Source organism: Quercus robur, chromosome 9, assembly GCF_932294415.1.
Source record: "Quercus robur chromosome 9, dhQueRobu3.1, whole genome shotgun sequence".
In the NCBI taxonomy this organism is placed as follows: Eukaryota; Viridiplantae; Streptophyta; class Magnoliopsida; order Fagales; family Fagaceae; genus Quercus; species Quercus robur.
The window spans coordinates 25,139,649-25,158,851 of NC_065542.1; the positions used below are offsets into that span (position 1 = coordinate 25,139,649).

The 19,203-nt window shown below is 35.7% G+C and overlaps 2 protein-coding genes and 1 pseudogene across 2 annotated transcripts; 2 read left to right on the forward strand and 1 right to left on the reverse strand.

The window, feature by feature from the left end:
* Nucleotides 1-1,229: 1,229 nt before the first annotated feature.
* LOC126700875 (protein MAIN-LIKE 1-like) lies at nucleotides 1,230-2,034 on the forward strand. The gene is made up of 2 exons (XM_050399052.1): nucleotides 1,230-1,340; nucleotides 1,462-2,034. Exons 1-2 carry the CDS (start codon nucleotides 1,230-1,232, stop codon nucleotides 2,032-2,034), a joined length of 684 nt encoding a protein of 227 aa, XP_050255009.1.
* Nucleotides 2,035-7,115: 5,081 nt separating this feature from the next.
* On the reverse strand, nucleotides 7,116-7,982 carry LOC126700022 (uncharacterized). Its single transcript, XM_050398003.1, has 2 exons — nucleotides 7,609-7,982; nucleotides 7,116-7,436 (listed from the first exon to the last, which is right to left on the reverse strand). The coding sequence occupies exons 1-2, from the start codon at nucleotides 7,882-7,884 to the stop codon at nucleotides 7,362-7,364; spliced, it is 351 nt and encodes a 116-aa protein (XP_050253960.1). The 5' UTR covers nucleotides 7,885-7,982; the 3' UTR covers nucleotides 7,116-7,361.
* Nucleotides 7,983-8,072: 90 nt separating this feature from the next.
* On the forward strand, nucleotides 8,073-14,186 carry LOC126700877 (vacuolar protein sorting-associated protein 45 homolog; annotated as a pseudogene).
* Nucleotides 14,187-19,203: the final 5,017 nt, after the last annotated feature.

A 19,203-nucleotide genomic window follows, 5' to 3' on the forward strand; every position in this document is an offset into this window, starting at 1 on the left:
AGAAAGATTCATAAATTTGAAAGCATTTACAATAAATTTCCAATCTTGGGGGCCACAAGCAAGGGAGGGGCCCTCAATTCCAAACACAAAAAATTAAAACATGGTTAGTGCCTAGTCACATTAAAGACTGCAAGTCTGTAAGAAAGACTTGAAACTGTAAAATGATTTAGCAACTGCAAAATTGTGTAGCATAGAAGAATTTTAAAAAATAGATGTAAAGTAGGATCTCTTAAAACAGATTCATTATTCAGTATGGTTACAAGCGTGAGAGAAAACCCTTCAGGATATACTTAAGGAACTGGTACTGATCTGAACCAAAGCAATAATGAGCATAACAATCTTGAAGATTCTTTTTTTAATTTTTTGATAGGTAAATCTTGAAGAATTTATACTAAATCATTTATAATAGCCCAAACAAGAACTTACTTTTTGGACAAGAAGAGCTTCTCAGACACGAAATATTTCCATTGATAAGGCAATCCAGGTACCAAAGCAAGTCAGCAATATTTCATTGTGATTAAATATATGTTACATGACTCAAGACAATATTAAATTGAAGATTATAAAGTAAAAAAATGAATCAAGACAATATACCAGAAAGTTAATATCGAAAAACCTTTGTAATACATGATTTGAAAGGTGAACTTAAAAAACTTATGTGTCACTCCCCTTTGAAGAGTTTGTAAACAAGTTCCTACATCAAATATCACCAAGTCCAAAGCTTAGCTAGTAAATTAAAGATCGCACTCACACACAGACAAAAGCATTCTTACAAGCTTTGGTGATCACCAAGTCTTATGGCCTATGAATGTTTAGTGGCAACCAATGTAGAGACTGAAAGGAGTTAGGAAATGCACAAAAGAAAGAATAATGTTAAAAAATATAATCTTATTTACTTACAAAAATAAGTTTAGAATAGGAATGTAGAAGGCCTAAAAATTTTCTGTTAAGGGCCATCCTCTTGCATGGTCAATTGGTCACATTTTGCTGATGCTCTTGAAGCTTGAATGTTTCTATAACTCTTTCTTTTCACTTCAAATTTATGGTTCCAACAAGTGTAATCTTTTATTTACCTACATGTTCTTATCTAGTTTGTATGCACTTGTAATGTTTAACTATCATTTTAATCCTGTATATGATGGAATGAAAATATACGTAGTCTTATCAGACATTGGCATAGAAAAATTGGGGTTTTCATAACCTTTTTAATTGTCTATACTCTTTGCAGTATGGAGCCTCAGATCGATGAGGAGCTAGAGATCGTTGACCCTGGTCCCCAAAATCAGTCATTGTTGCCGCAAGAACGATATCATCGATCAGAGGACATTTGGAATGGCGAGGTGAAATATCTTCTAACAACCGCTTTCATTTTTACGTTGTCTTTGACTTTTAGTTAGCAAGTTCTTTCAGAGTTGTATATCTAGTTCTAACAACTGCGATAATTTTGTATTGATTTTGCAGGAACTGGGCCCACTTACGTGCTGTGGTCGCACTAAGAAGATGGCACAAATTCATATTCAAGATAATCGGTTGATTAACATTATCAAGTTGGTATGGCTAGAAGGATTGTTTAGGGCCCCTTCCAGAGAGATAGATCATTGCCTAATATCAGCCCTAGTTGAGCGATGGCAACCGGAGACTCATACGTTCCATCTTCCACATAGTGAGATGTCAATCACCCTACAAGATGTGGAAGTCATTTTCGGACTTCCTATAGATGGTGAGGTCTTGGTTGGGCTGACTGCTGTGGTGGATGGGGATTGGAGGCAACTGTGCTTGGAGTTGCTTGGTTTTACTCTGGCGAATGACAACAAAACTTTGGTGGGGCAAAGAATTCTTATCAGCTGCCTTGTTGATGCCATTGCAGCACCACTGCCTCATGATGTAACGGAGATTCAGATACACCAATATGCCAGGTGCTATATTTTAGCACTACTAGGGGATAAGCTTTTCATGGACAAGTTGGGAGATAGGATGCATCTGATGTTCTTGGAGTTCCTGTGGAACCTTCGTGATCCACCACAGTATAATTAAGGTAGTGGTTACCTGGCTTGGTTGTACAGAGAGTTGTGTCCAGCAAGTGAGAAAGGGGCATCGTAGATTGGTGGGGTGTGCAACTTGGTCCAGTATTGGGCATGGGCAAGGTTGCCATTCTTGTGCCTGAGGATAGAGCCCCTACCTGGATGTGATTATGGCCCATGGCCATATGCTCCACTTGCATTTAAGTAAGTCTTTTCCTGATATTTGGTGTGTTATGCAATGTATTCTTCTTAGTAACTAAATTGTATTATGGTATCTTATGTTATTCGCTCGTAACTGTAGGTGGGTGCGGGTGCCAAGCCCGAAGAGTAGGCCATCCAGCATGGCCTTGATCCACTATCACAAGCAATTAGTTACAATGCAGCCGGACCAAGTAATAATATTCAAAAATTCTATTTGGTTATGTTAATTTTCCTTAAAAATATGATTGCTTCATCCTTTAACGTATCTTTTGTTTTAATTTTTGTTTTTCCCTTTATCTATGTATTCTTCCTTGTTTCACATTTTAAGATGCTATGATAATTGTTTTTTGTTTCTATTGTAGATTGTGTGGCAGCCATACGAGGCAGACTTTAGCCACCTTCCTGAGTTCTGCGTTGCAGGGAGGGATACGTGGATAGCAAGGGTGCTGCTTGTGTGTTTTTACATAGTAGAGAGACACCACCCGGACCGTGTCGTTCGACAGTTTGGGTTGGCGCAAGAGCCGCTTAACGATGTTGTGTACAATGATAGATTGCATAGAATAGACTTACGTGGGAAGGTGGAAAATAATCGGAGGGAGGAGCATGGACTGTATATCATTTCATGGGATATGAGATGACAACAACTTTGTCATGCACCTCCTCAGATTGGTGATATGCCCCGCGATCATGCCTATTACCATTGGTACCATCTAGTCACTCGAAAGTATGTTGACCGCAATAGCGCTAAATTAGATATAATGGTAATGTGTTCTAATTAGATTTTATTGCTTGCTTCGTTTTTCTTGAGTACATGTATGAATGTAGAATCAATTGATTTCTTTTTTCAGTAAATCTGGTTTGATTTGACTGACATCCAATTAAAGACTTTCTGTTACATATAGTATTCTAATAAAACTGTTAGTTCTTAGTTGAGTATTTGAGTAGATTAATAAGTACCATATTATCCATTCATTAATTGATACATAAATGTCTCAAATCTGATTGTACTGGTTCTTTCTCTGTTTCAGATTCAAAACTATTTAGCGCTGTTGGAGATGCTTCCTGAAGGCAACTGAGCTCACAACCATGTCCGGCGCATCTTAAATAATGTGGCTAGGCTTGGTGGTGGTCCTGCAGCAGATGGCCAGGCAAACAATGGGCATGACACTGAATCAGCAGCTACTGCAACCCCAAACACAAGCGCAGCACCCGTAAGTACACTGACCCATGGTCTGTGTGCTACTGCAAGTCCAAGTACAAGCGCCGGTAGGGGCCGTGGTTGGCCTGCTATAGCAAGCCCAAGCACAGGTGCACCCTAGGGGCCATGGTCGGCCTGGTATAGCAAGCCTAAGCACAACTGCACCTAGGGGCCGTGGTCGGCCTACTACAGCAAGCCCAAGCACAAGTGTAGCTACGGGCCATGGTTCGCATGCAACAACCTCTCGGTTTGTAACTACTCCTTCTTTACCTGCACCCATCTCGCATGCATCTCCTCAGCTCGAGGTCCATCCACCCATCCCAGATGCATCTCCACACATGGTCGATGCATTTCCTCAGCCCGAGGTCCCTTCACCCACCTCACCTTTGCAGCCCAGTTTCGATCTTGGTATTAATTTTCATTTGACCCTTCCTATACACCCCGAGACACCCTTATACCCACCCACTTGCTCTAGTGCACCCACTATGCCCATAGACCCACCTACCTCATCCTCATCTGACCCTCTAGGACCTCCGGTTGGGATTGACACTGTACAATCAGCTGCTGATGTACCGGACGAGCATCGCCCTCCTCAGCCCTCACCCCCACAAGGTAGACCGCAATGTGTTAGAAGAGCACCCAATTCTGGGACAGGTGGACACAAAATAGGATGTGCAGGCAGCTCTATGGTATGATATCATTAATTACAATGTAATGATATATTTTGTAGTTCACTTTATTCTTATCATTACACTGAATATTGATTCTATGCATCTAATATCTTTGCAGCCTAAGGATGATGCCCCGCAGCCTCCTCCCCCGCCCAAACATTATAGGAGGGTTAAAAACGCAAAATTGGTGAACCTTGAAAAAGAGGTTTGTTAACTTTTGCCGAAGCTCTTTAACTTTTGTTTTTGTTGCTGTTGTTGTTGTTATTCTTTTGGGAAAATAAGTTTTTGATTTGATCTATCAAATCCCATACCAAAAATAATAATAACATGTTTGGAAACTTAATTTTAGCAGGGTGATTATGTGGAAGAAAAAATAACACTCTTTCTCTCATCAAGTTGTTGATGCTTCTAAACTTGAAGGGGAAGAAATAAAAAAAAAAAAAAAAAATGGGGGGGGGGGGGGGGGGGAAGGGTTGGGTTTAAAGAGTTGTGGTGAGAGGAAGCATGAAGTGAGGGAAAGCAAAATTTAGGTGGCTAGGATTTGAATTTCAAACGAAAGAAATGTGTGAGGAGGATTGAGGCAGAGTGATAGAAGAGATCTGAAGAAAATGGGAATGTGAAGAAGGGACAAGGTTAAAGGGATTTGATAACATGAGGGTGGGTTTACAAAAGGTTAGTAGGTGCATACAAGAAATATATTTAAACAAATATATTTGACTTGTTCTCACTGTGTGAATTCTTGGCACTGAGACTGACTGAAACACTGAATTGTTTAAAAAATTGGAACTAATACTGATGGCCGACAAACTGAAACTGGCTGAATTGACTTTTTGGGTCTGTTCTGGTTGGTCGGATCAGTTTTTCAGTGGTTTTTTACAATCCTAATCATAGCAAATGCATGCACACATACATTCATTTATGCTTATTTATAAGATAGAGATGCATTTGTAAATTGTTATATCTTAAAAAATAAATGTATATTGGTATCTTTTATTGTTGTGTCTGTATCAGTATGTTTTTGTTTTGCACTGCCTGCAGTTTGGTTTCTGAGAAAATAGAGGAAATTGAAGAAAAGCTACACACTGCTAGTCTGCCCATTCCCCCAAAATTCTGAGTAGGATTTGAATTTCAATATCTTGTTTTGAAATAAAAAAGTAACTGCAATTGAATTTACATAGTGATATAACTTTACAGAGCCTATGAATTCATTTTTTTTTCTTATTTATATGATTGACAATTTGAGTTTTTGGAATTTGAATTCTCGTTCCTATAATCATGTTCTACTTTGTTCATTAATCGTTACTTTTATATCGTTGGATTCCATAGTTTCAATGCTGTAAAATTCAAAATGCCGTAAAGTGCAAGTTTTGTGGAGAAGAACAATCGCTTGGGCCATGTTTGAATTGCATGAAAATGCTTCATTGTATTGTGTGTGTGCATGTGCATGCTGTTGCACGTTCTAATTCATTGTCATGAAGGGTCTATGGAACCCTGCATCATGGATGTTGAAAAAAAATTACAAATTCTAGTGATTTTTTTCTTTTGGGCGATAAAATCCTTCTTTTATGAGAGATTGTTAGCTTGAATTGCTAATGGAATAATGCTAGTACCAAAATAAAACCGTTAGCTTTGCCATAACTTGTTCACGAACCCACCACTCACAACTTCCCATGTAGACAAGTGGTGGAAAAAGTTGTGGGTTTTGTTGTGGCCATTCAGTTTTTTCATGAGTAATAGATAAACTGCCAATGCCCCTTTGTTGTTTGTTTTGATTCTGTTTACAATTTTTTTTTTTTTTGGCTGAATCTACTGATTTGGAATTTCACCATTGTGTTAGATTCGGATTGGGTCTAGTGGGTTAAGAAGGAAAAGAGAGATACTCATCAATTTAGTAAATGATTTGCAGGTTAGTATAGTTAGTGTTGGGTATTCACAGTCGGAACTTCTTCAAAAAGAAGTATTCTTGGTAGAATTGGTAGATTCCATTTACAAATCAAAAGAACCAATGTCACATCTTAAAGCGGTTTACTTCCTTCGTCCCACGTCAGAGAATATCCGGCATTTGTGGCAACAGCTAGCTAGTCCTAGATTTGGAGCACCACCTATGTAAGTTTTGTTAATAATTTGAGAGGAGCAACCATGTTATCTTGCCACTGAAATTATACTTAAATGTGATCGTTTCAAAATTTTCATTGGTGATTATTGGCTTTTGATTTGAAGCTTCTTTGCGTGTATTTGAATTTAGTACAGTTTTCTCCAACATATTGAAGGATACTCAGATTCATAATTTAGCTGACGCAGATGAACACGAAGTCGTCCAGCAAATTCAGTGTTAGAGATATATTAGCCCATTAGCATAAACCCAAGCCTAATTCTACTTTGTGTGCAAGCCAAGTCTCTTACTTGTACTAAAAGTCTATCACTACAAAAAAAAAGACCTATTGCGGCGGGCCAAAAAAGGCCGCTAAAGCCCTAAAAACCACCACTAAAGGTACATTCGACCTTTAGTGGCGGGTGATCTTGCCACCCTTGCGGTGCCGCTATAGGTCTATAGCGGCGGTAAAAAAAGCGCTGCTATAGATACAACTTTTAGCGGCGGTTTTGGTTTATTGCGGCGGGCATAAAACCGCCGCCATATGACATTCAAATTCGTATAAATTGACTTTAAGCGGCGGGATATGTCCGCCGCTATTGTGTCCACCTTTAGCGGCAGGATATATCCGCCGCTGTAGGCAATTCAGTAAAATGGGCTAATTGTCCCTTTAGCGGCGGGCTTTAAGCGTCGCTATAGGGTTTATTTAAACCGTAAAATGTGAACTATTGTGGCGCTTTTTGACCCTATTGCGGCGCTTTTTGATCGCCGCTATAGGCTTTTTTTTTCAGTGGGCTTTAAAACTACCATTTTCACCAAAAATATTGTTTAAACCTGTGACAAATATATTGTTCAGAGCTATTTAAAACCTGTAATAGTTTTAGCTCTACTAACACAATACCACAAATGTAATTAATTAGCAACACTACAAATGTCTCCAAATTAACGTAATATTAATATAGAAATATCGATTATCAAATACATAATGTTATCTATAACCACCATCATAAGCTTAACAAAAAAGGATGTGGTCCTTTGAATAAAACAACCGCTCAAATTAAGCTAATACTATAATCACAGTTCTAAAGTGTTTAACAATATCCAACACTTGCAAAAAATGCGGTTGTTCTTCCGTAGTTCTTTGTACACAAAAAAGTTCTTGAACACCAAGATAAAACTTATAAGCTGCTTGGTTGATAGGATGCGGCTGACGATTTTTGGAGAGCTGGAGATTGTTGAGCCAAAGGAACATCCTACATACAAAATATGATAACTCAATAAGTGTACATAAATGAAATAGGATGACAAGAAAATATTACCAAGGCAAAAAATGGGAATAAGTTAAATGAAGACATTTATATGCACTCACAACAACAACAAAGTGCTTACAAAGAGAAAACATTGACTAAGTCTTTGTTAATATACCTGATTGCATTGGGAAGAACTTTGTTGCATTTGTTGAAACATGCGAGCCATTCTTTGCTCCATTTCTTCGAATTGACTAAGTCTTTCCTTCATTTCGTCAAAACTTACAAGTTTATCCTCCATAGTAGCCAAGGAAGCCTTCAGTTGTGCAACTTCATTGTCCCTTGCTTGACTTGAGTGTATTTCAATGTCTGTGAGAGCACTCTTGCTACTTTGACCACTTGGGCTTGGACCAAATCCTACCCCACAAATACGACCTTTGCGCTCCTTACCCATCACTTTGGCAAACACATCCTCTGTTGACCATACAATACTACCAGTTGCGTCAGATGACTACAAATGATTCGAAGAATCATCCAACAAATCCTTCATTTTGTCCTGATATTTGAATTTGAACAAAACAGAAAAAGTTAGAAATCATATAGTTAAAATGACCCCACAACATATATATACATATATATATGATGAGACAAGCAACTACCAATATAAGAAAGATTATCCATACTGCCGGCAAGGAAATTGGTTCTGAGTTTAATCAACAAATTGTGAGTTTCAAATTTTCACTTTGCTGCAGGAATTGGAAATGGGAAATGGAGTGGATCAGTTGGTGGCATTTTAGGTGCACCCATTGACAAAGTGTGGACCATGGTTTCTCAAACTAAAAAGCTACCTGAATGGATGCAAATGGTTGAATGTTAGCCCTGACTTAGTTGGGGAAGAAGGCATGCCCGGCTATGTTAGGTTGGTGTCTGGTTTCATGTTCCCTTAGCAGGATGAAGAAAGGTCATGGATTAAGGAGAGGCTGGTCACCATAGACTCATCATCACATAGTTATGTTTATAGAATGGAAGCAAGCAATATTGGCTTAGATGGGTCTCTAAATTCATTAAAACTTGTAGATTATGGTGATGATTCAACATTGATTAACTGGTCTTTTGAGATAAACCCTATAGAAGGCACATGCAAGGACAGCATTATTGATTATCTAGGATTTCTGTATAAATCTAGCATTAACAAAATTGAAGTGCTATTGAAGCAGCATTCAAACAAGGTTGAGAAGTGTGATTTGTGTGGCCATCTCACCTATGTAATGAATTCCACATGTATATGTGTATGTTATGGAAAAATGTCAACTTCACAAATGTTTTGTCACCTGATGGAAACATTGGAATTACATCTTGTTATTTTGTATCTGGTTCTTCAAGAAATGTCTAGGCAATTCAAACCTAATCAGTCGGAGGGAGTTACACCTTTCATGAAATCATTCTTTAAAAGAAAAAAAAGGAGGGTGTCATATTAATCCCATCATTTCAATCATGAAAGTGAAACATTGATAATAGTATATACTTACCCTTCTTTAATTCAATGACAAAAGAAGGTTATTTATAATGGTACAGTAAAAACACATCTAGCAATAGCCATGGCATAATTAGCTTTGAGCTTACTTCTCTCTTTATAATTCCAAAGCTAGGCATAAACTACTGGTCTACACTACTAAGAACCATCAAATTTTACCATCAATCATTAACAACAATTATCATTGAATTCCTATTTTGTTTACCCCCAACTACAATGGAGAAATTACTCACCATTTTTGCTTTCACTACAGGATTAACTGTAGATCCATCTTTACGAGTATGTAGTATCGGATATAATATTGCACGCTCTACAGGATGTCCAACCGTTTTTGCCTACATTATGAACAACATATTTATGTAGTAATAAATATCGGTTCCACATAAACTTTAGGAGAAGTCAAAATCATTTAAAAAATAGTATTAATACTTATTACCTTTTTTGCAGCGTGCACAACAAACCTACAAGAACCAGCAGTATGTAAGTCATCCTGTTTAGAACAACGCTCCTTATTCTTATCTGACTCTAACTACATTCAACAAAATTATATGTTTATATACAGTATGCTTTGAGTATCTAAAGCTACTTTTAGCTAAAACCAAAATGCAAACAATATTTACAGTATTTTACTAATTTATCAGAGTTGCACATGAAAAAATGCAATGTATTGAACACAAGCTACACAAAAAGGTCAGTATAAAATTACCATAAATAAAAACTTTTTGCGCATCTATCTATACATTGTACATTAAAAGTGGCAGGAAATATGAAATTTGCTTGATAAATAAGATTACTCAAAGTTGACATATGCTTAGCACAAAAAGGTCACTCATTTATAAAGTCATATGCTTGGGTTAATGATAATACAAAGATTTATCATAATCATGAGTTTCTCACATAAAATAAAAATTAAGTATCATTCATTAAATTCCAATATGTCATTTCAACTTTGCATAACATAGAAAAATGAATAAAACAATAAATCTCTAGCCTACCTTTCATGTGCATAAAATATGATCTTCACACACTACATTGTCAAGCTTCTTCATCACAAAGCAAGCATGGCAAACAAAATTAAATGCTCAATCATTTTTGTAAATACACTAAAACCAAACTGCAAATCTTCGAAAATATAACAATGGTGAAGCCACAAAAGGAGTTTAGCATAAAACAACTACAAGCCATCTAATTCAGTACTAACAAACTATACACCATCAAAGAGCTTTGTTGAATTTTTTCTTATGAAATATGAAACACAACTTCTCATATATACTAGTTTCATCAAATTTAGGTCTGGGGGAAATGTAAGGGTCTATTGCGGCGGTTCATTGACCGCTGCTATATCCAACTTTGGGCTGCTAAAACATGCCTATTACGGCGGGCCAAACGCCGCAATAGATCTCATGTGCAGTGGTAGGCCCAAAAATCGCCGCAATAGGTGACATGTAGCGGCAGGTTTCGCACCCACCACAGTAGGTCCGCCGCAATAGGTCAGTTTTTTTTGTAGTGTATTAGTTTAGGGTTTAGTCTACTATATATACACATGTTATGATTCATTGTAATACAGGATTTGTTCTACACTCTAATATATTATTGATGTAGCCCTTTTAGGGTTTCCTCCGTAGATGTGGGTCATTTGGTTGAACCATGTAACCCTCGTGTATTATTATGTTTTATATTTTATGCTTTCGCTTCCACATCCATACTAGCATGTTGAACATGGTGTATCAATGCTAATATTTAACATGGTAATAGAGCAACCTTTCTTTGGCCATGGTTTTCTGTCCTTACTGTATATTTAAGAGTAATCTTTGTCTTCCTCGGTGTTTTTTTTTTTTTTTTTTTTTTTTTTTTTTTTTTTTTTTTTCCGTTGCGTTCATCTTCTTTGGCTTCCTACTGTTGCCGTCAAAACTCTCCGTTATAGTCAAGCCACCGTTAGAAATCGCATCAACACTGCAAGACCATTGCCTTCCTCAAACTACCGTCACAGAGCCAAACTTCATTCAAGGAATCTTCTCAACCTTATCAAATCTCAAAATTTTATCAAGCTTCCATCTTGAGTTTGAGAGGGGGTGTTAGAGATATATTAGCCCATTAGCATAAGCCCAAGCCTAATTCTACTTTGTGTGCGAGCCAAGTCTCTTACTTGTACTAGAAGTCTATTAGTTTAGGGTTTAGTCTACTATATACACACATGTTATGTTTCATTGTAATATAGGATTTGTACTACACTCTAATATATTATTGATGTAGCCCTTTTAGGGTTTCCTCCATGGATGTAGGCCATTTGGTTGAACCACGTAAACCTCGTGTATTATTATGTTTTATACTTTATGCTTTCGCTTCTGCATCCATACAAGCATGTTGAATATGGTGTATCAATGCTAATATTTAACATGGTGTATTAATGCGCATCTGACTCCATCAGGGGGGAAATCGTTGTCTGATCCCTCTCTTTACAGACACTTGGTTGGCAGCCTAGTTTATTTCATTGTCACTCGTCCAGACATTTCCTGTGCTGTTCACCAGGTGAGTCAGTATCTGTCTACTCCACGATCGACTCACTATGTTGTTGTTCTGCGCATTCTTCGATACCTAAAGGGTACTCTCTTCCATGGTCTTTTCTACCTTGCTCAGTCTCCTCTTGTTTTTCGTGCATTTTCTGATGCTGATTGGGCAGGAGATCCCATTGATCGCAGGTGCACCACTGGTTATTGCTTTCTTCTTAGTTCTTCTCTGATTTCTTAGCGAAGTAAGAAACAAACTCATGTGGCCCGCTCTAGTACTGAAGCAGAATATCGTGCCCTTGCTGATACCACATCTAAGCTCCTTTGGCTACGGTGGCTTCTCAAAGACTTAGGTGTATTCACATCCTCCGCTACTCCTCTTTATTGTGACAACCAGAGTGCCATTCATATTGCTCACAATGATGTCTTCCATGAATGGACTAAACACATCGAGATCGATTGTCCTTTTATCCGTTATCATCTTGTCCATGGTGCTCTCAAGCTGATCTCAGTTTCTTCTAAAGATCAATTTGCAGATATCTTCACCAAGTCACGTCCTAAGGGACGTCTTCACACTTTGGTTGACAACCTCAAGTTGGTCTCACATCCACCTTGAGTTTGAGGGGGGCTGTTAACGTGTATTAGGGTATGTGGACTTTAGGCCCACCTTGTTTATTTGTATAGCATACTTACTTGTACTGCACACTCTACCTCCTATATAAAGACACTTATATATATTCTATTACTTGAGAAATACAATACAATCATTCAGTATTTCTAATATTCAGGTAACTCTTTCACCGACTAAAAACTGTTTTGCATTACTAAAAAATTTTTGGTTGATATCTTATTTACTATTTTTCATTTTAGCTACTCTGAAAAATCATATTCAACTCAACTTAGTGAATCTATCATAATTGAAAACGGGAAGAAAAATTGGGAAAAAAGGGTAAGCTTATAGTATCTTTAGCATGTCATTGTTACAGGCTTGCATTTATGGGGTTGCTTAAACATGGTCTGAAACTCCGAATTTTGTTCTGATGCATGAGTAGATGTTATCTTATTAGAACTTGTTGTTATGCCACCTCATATTAACTGTAAAGTTAGATATAATTATTATCTCTATCTTGCAGGAATTTTATGCGGATTTTGTAGCAATTGATCCTTACCATTTCACTTTGAATATGCCGTCAAATCACATTTATATGCTCCCAGCAGTTGTAGATCCTTCAAATTCACAGCACTTCTGTGACCGAGTTGTTGATGGTATTGCATCCATTTTTTTGGCCTTAAAAAGAAGACCTATTGTTAGATATCAAAGGAATTCTGATATTGCTAAGAGGATTGCACAGGAAACAGCTGTAAGTGAAGCACTGGAGTGTATAGTGTAAATATTACTTGTTCATGATATATGTATTACTGAGTTTCATATGAATTTTGTGCTTTCTGTTCTCAGAATTTAATACACACACATGTAGATGTTACTTGTTCATGATATATGTATCACTGAGTTTCATATTAATTTTAAAGCATTTTGTTTTCAGAATTTTTTTTTAATGTGTAATTTATTTATTTATTTTGTTTTTATAATTTGACAGTTACAATAGGGGAGGGGGGATTTGAATCCTGGATGTTATAGACATACCGGGAGATCTGTTTTTAGAATTTCATACACACACATGTATATTTTTTCCCCTAGAAACTGATTGATGATATGTGTATTCATGATATTTCATATCATTGTTAATTTTACTGGATGCAGTTTCTCCTTTGAATTTTACTATTTTAGGTTCATAGAAATCTGACTTTAATACTTTTTTGGGATGTATCAGAAGCTGATGTACCAGCAGGAAAGTGGGCTTTTTGATTTCAGACGAATGGAAGTTTCCCCATTGTTGCTGGTAATTGATAGGAGGGATGATCCTGTGACCCCTTTGCTAAACCAGTGGACCTATCAGGTATTTGGGGTTGTCAGTACAGATTTTACCATTTATAGGAGAAATGCCTCTTTGTTTTGACGTAACACAGATGGTTTTATTATTTATTGAACTCATTTATTACATCATGTTCCATAGGCAATGGTTCATGAATTGATAGGTATTCAAGACAACAAGGTGGATTTGAGAAACATTGGCCAACTTCCTAAGGATCAACAGGTTGCATTGCATTTCCTGTTATAGTGCGCATATTTATTTTTATGTTTTGCGTTGCTAAGAAAATGATCTTTGTTCAATTCACACTCACAGGAGGTTGTGTTGTCATCAGAACAAGATGCCTTTTTCAAAGCTAACATGTATGAGAATTTTGGAGATATTGGGATGAATATCAAGCGATTGGTAGATGAATTTCAGCAGATTTCAAAGAGTAACCAGAGCATCCAGACAATAGGTTTGTATGAGGCTTGATAAATTCAGATTTACGAGATATTATGTTACTAAATTAGCATGGTGGGTTGAGGTATAACATTCCATCATTCCAACATTTTGAATTTCTGCAGAAGACATGGCCAAATTTGTTGACAAGTACCCTGAGTACAGAAAAATGCATGGATATGTTTCAAAGCATGTGACATTGGTCACAAAAATGAGCAAGATAGTTGAAGAGAGAAAACTCATGTTAGTTTCAGAAACAGAGCAGGAGTTCGCTTGTAATGGTGGTCAAGTGGCAACATTTGAGGTAGTGTAATCAATTGTATGGTGTCTTGTTTTTCTCTAAATATTGTTTATGTTATTTTATATATATCCATGAGCCTACTTAGTTATACGTTTTTCTAGATAATTTATAATAGAAATTATTATAAGATACATAAGTATGGAATTTGATATAATTTTTAGACAGCTATGTGATCATGAATCAAGCGCAAGGAGTAGATTATCCTAGTACAGGAGGCTGAAGAAAAGGATGTTGTCTTGGATGATTTTGTTGTATGCACACATGCATGTTGATACACTCATCAGTATGAGACATATTAAGATGGATTATGTGATTTACCCAATGCTCAAATATGGTGGGGAAATGAATTTACAAATTGTAATTTGTTAAAATATATATAAAAAAATGATGGCCTGGTGAAAGTAGTCTTACGCATTGCAACTAATAATAAACTTGAGTGGCTCCACTGACAGCAACTACATTACTCTCTCCGTTTCTTACTATGTAAAGCATTTTCCTGATGAAAATGTTTTTTACACAATATTTTCAAGGAAAATAAATTGTTTTATTTATTATTATAATTATTATTATCTATATATATATATATAATCGAATCCTTTGCTGGCACCACAATTTTCCACATCAGCACAATATTTAAAAAATAAAAAATAAAAATAAAAACATTATAACTTCTTAAAACCCTAGCAACCTTACCCCTCTCTCAAGTTAAGAAATATAAAGCCATGGTTTCTGCAAACTCTCTCTCTCCAGCACAATTTTCCACGTTAGCATAATATTTAAAAAATAAAAAATAAAAATAAAAACATTATAACTCCTCAAAACCCTAGCAATCTTACCCCTCTCTCAAGTTAAGAAATATAAAGCCATGGTTTCTGCAAACTCTCTCTCTCCAGATGCAGGAAACCCTAAACGCATGGTATAGCATTCAAGGTTAGTTTTGTTTATATATTAATTAATACATAGTACTTTGTTCACCATTGAATACTCATATAATCAATTTCCAATTCAGTGTTCAAGAACCAAAATTCTAACTACGCTATCATAAAATATTATTATTAGTATGAATTTTATGGAGTTGCGGTGTTCAGGAATTAAACCAAAATTCTTTTAAATTATCTATAATATTTTGTCCTCCAAAAATTTTCTCTCTTTAATTTTAGTATATTGTGTTTCTTAAGCTATAAAGAGATTTTCTTTGGTTTCTGCAAACTCTCTCTCTCCAGATGTAGGAAGCCCTAAATTCACAATACAACATTCAACATCTACAACGCACGGTGTAGATTTTAGCTTATAATGTTCAACTTTTGTAAGATTAGTTTGTTTATATATTTTGATAGAGAAACATGTTCAATGTGGTACGGCTTAATAATCGCATTAATAGCCAATAGTTAATACCATTTGCAAATTCAATTCATGGAGTTGCAATTTTCATTAAATCATTCTATGGCTTGAAGCCCTTGCATTTTAACAAATTGGACATGTCTTTAAAGTCCTTTTATTTCTTTGGGGAAAAAAAAGAAAAAAAAAGAAAAAGGAGAGGATATGTTAAAACTTGGCATCATCAACTTATAAGAGAGGATATGTTCTTAGATGGTAGGAATAGGACAAAATGGTTACATGTTTGTTACGCCTGACTTACAAAAATTGCTCATAAAGATGTATGCACATGATCTACTTCCCTTTGCTTTTAGTGAAAGATTAAATGGACGCCAATGTTGAGATCAACCATTCTAAAAAAATAGTCTGTGCAATCATAAAATATTATTATTAGTATGAATTTTATGGAGTTGTGGTGTTCAGGAGTTAAACCAAAATTCTTTTAAATTATCTATAATATTTTGTCCTCCGAAAATTTTCTCTCTTTAATTTTATTATTTATTTTATTTTGTCCACTCTTATGGACTAAATCAACTTATTCTCCAGTCACCATCATTGATAAATGAGAAATCAAATCAAGGTTATAGTTTTTCTATTTGGTTGCTAGGGTTTTGATTTATGAAATTGCTATTTTCTATTTAAAAATTGCACTTGTGGATCAATATTTATATTTCTTAACTTGGCATTTTGCACCTATGGCTAAAATTTGTGTGAATCTTTGCAAGTTCAAAAATCTTTTGATCTTTGGAAGTTCAAAAATCTTTTCTCCATTCACCATGGTTTTTCATTGAGTAATTTCTTTCTCTCTTACTCCTCTTAACGAATTTTGTTTTTGACTAGAAGAAAGCTTTTTTGCTTTGAAGGTCATGCAGCACCTGTCTCATTTTATTTGTCCTCACCACAAGGAAAACATCTAGGTAAGGCAAATAATCTATTTTAAAGTTTGAATGGAAACTACCAAGTACAAGAGGTAAATCTTTAAGGGATGAGCTTAATTGTTTCTTATTTTCAATAATAAATCATTTTATTGCAATACCGGTAATTGTTTGAGAAATCCAATATGTTCATATCTCTATAGAATAGAGATAGTAGAAGCCAATTTTATTACAACTACTTAAATTGAGTTGACTTAATTCCGTACAATTACAAAGTATAGCATGAAAGATAATGGAATTAATTGTTGTAATTTTTATTTTCTTTCCATGTTTTGAATTTCCTCTACATTATTATTACAACTGAGCAAAGATTGAGAAAGTAACATTGCTACTCTAATTTGAAGTTTAATGCGTCTTTCTCAAGTCATGGTCTTTATTTATATATTTGCAATTTATATTTCTAACCGTTGATGAGAAATTAAGGCTCAGTTGCACAATATCTGTAAATTCTTCAGAAGACTACTTTAAATAGTAAGGCAATGTGTCTCTTACATTTGGGTATTAGTTAGAATTGTTTTCAAATGATTGTACTAATAAAAGTGAATGTGTATAAATTTTGTTTAATTATTCCGTGCATCACACGGGTTAGCGACTAGTTATTATTATTAGATCCTAAATTTTTTTCTACTATTTGGTTGCACAAAATCTAAGGTTGCACAAAATCTCTATGTTAAAATCAACAAATAGTTAGTAGGCGGTGGTGGGAGGAGCTTCTATATTTATTTTTTGTTTTTTTTTTTGGGGGGGGGGGGGGGGGGGGGGGAGGGGGTGGCAGTGGTGCAGTGAGGAGAAGTGGGACAGGAAAGGTAGGAAGATGGTGTGGTATTTGGTCTTTTTTCTAGCGTTAAGGGTATTTTTCTAATTATGTAAAAAAAAAAAAAAAAAAAAAAGCTACGTAATTGTTAGTTGTCAGTCGGAGTTGTTGGCCTTGAGTTTTAATTTATTTATAGGTAAGTCTTACTTAGTTTATGGACTTTTATGTGTGGTCTTTGGGCCAATTCATTCAGGAGTTTGTTTGTTAGTCAAAGTAGGAGTAATAGTTCTATTGGGCAAAGCTAAGATATAGAGTCTATAGAACTATCATTGCACTTAGGCTGTGTTTGGATGGGTGGAATATAGGGAGGATGGAAAATATAAGAGGGAAAATAGGGTGGAAAACTCAGTTTTCCACTGTTTGGTAATGGGGAGAAAATCAGAGGAGTGGAAAACTCGGGAGAAACTTTTCTCTCCTGGGCCCACAAAAACTTTCCTCCCAAATCGGGAGGAAAATCAATGAGGGAAAACTCCCTCGTTGTTATTTTACCATAATACCCATCCACGTAACCTCATTCATACCGTCCACCTACCCAGCTGAAGACTTTTGCCCACCTACCCTCATTCATACCCTTCTCATCTTCTCATCTAGCACACTGTCCAGAGAAGTCCAGGTTCTCCTCTGTTGTTTTTTTTTTTTTTTTTTTTTCAACATGAAAAAAAAAGATTATAATGTAATTTTTACATTATAATAATAAAAATATAAATATAAATTTATATATATGATGTGGTAAATTTTATATTATTTAATAAGTACAAATAAATCTATTTCTTACATATTATGTAACAAGGGTATAATAGTCAATTTATATAAATTACATTTTCCATTCTTCCATTTTTCTCTCCAACCAAACAAAAGAGTTTTCCATCCTCCTACTTTTCCACCCCTCCAACCAAACACATAAGAGGGAAAACTAAATATTTTCTATCCTCCCACTTTTCCATCCTTCCACAATTTTCCATCCTCCCATTTTTCCACTCCTCCATCCAAACAAAGCCTTAAAGAAAGATGGATTTGCTTAATAGAAAAGTCGAGTGTTTTGAGTATTGAGGGCACTTTGGCCTTAATCTACTATTCTCACCTTCAATTCCCTCATTCTTTTCTCTTTAACAATTTTTTTTTTTTTTTTGATAAGTACCAAGTTTATTGAAAATGAGAAATACCTTCTGTTCACTTTCAAGTTCCTCTTTCTTTTCACAAAAAGAATGACATCCTCTTAGGAACTCTAACACTCCAAATACTCTTCGAAGGACAGGAATGAGCGGTAATGCCACAAATAACCTGGTAGTGTGACCGCACATCGAAAGTACCAATCCCATTCAAGCTCCTGCTAACATTTATAGGAAAGGAATGAGCAGTAATGCCACAGATAACCAGGTAGTAGGACTGCTCATCAAAACTACCACTCCCATTCAAGTGCCATCAAAAGTACCGTGCATCTGTTACCAGCCGCATTACTGTCCACGTTACTATTCAGGTGCACTGTTCACAACTGTAGGTAGATTTGATCTTAGTATCTTCTCATCTCTTTTGCAAACCTAAATCAAATCTTTTCCTTGTAGGATGAATTCATTAAATTCTCAGAAGAGTGTGCATTTTGATTTATTGATTTTATAATGTTTACGCCAACAAATTTATTACTTGCAACGCTGAAATTTCTTTCATCCTTTGATAGTTGTGGCATATATCTTTTTTATTTTTTATTTTTAATATAATCTTAGTACTATTGATATAATCATAAAATTGATTTTTTTCGATTATCTTTTTTTCCACACAAAGAAGGAAGATATATTAAATGGGTGCTTCGTGTTGACAATACTTCTAAATTATTTGCAGAAAGGAATTGATGAAAATTGGGCCGCTGCCTTGGAACATAACCCTGAAGCTTTTGCAAGGGTGGTATGTATTATCTATTTATCTTCAACTCCAGCTA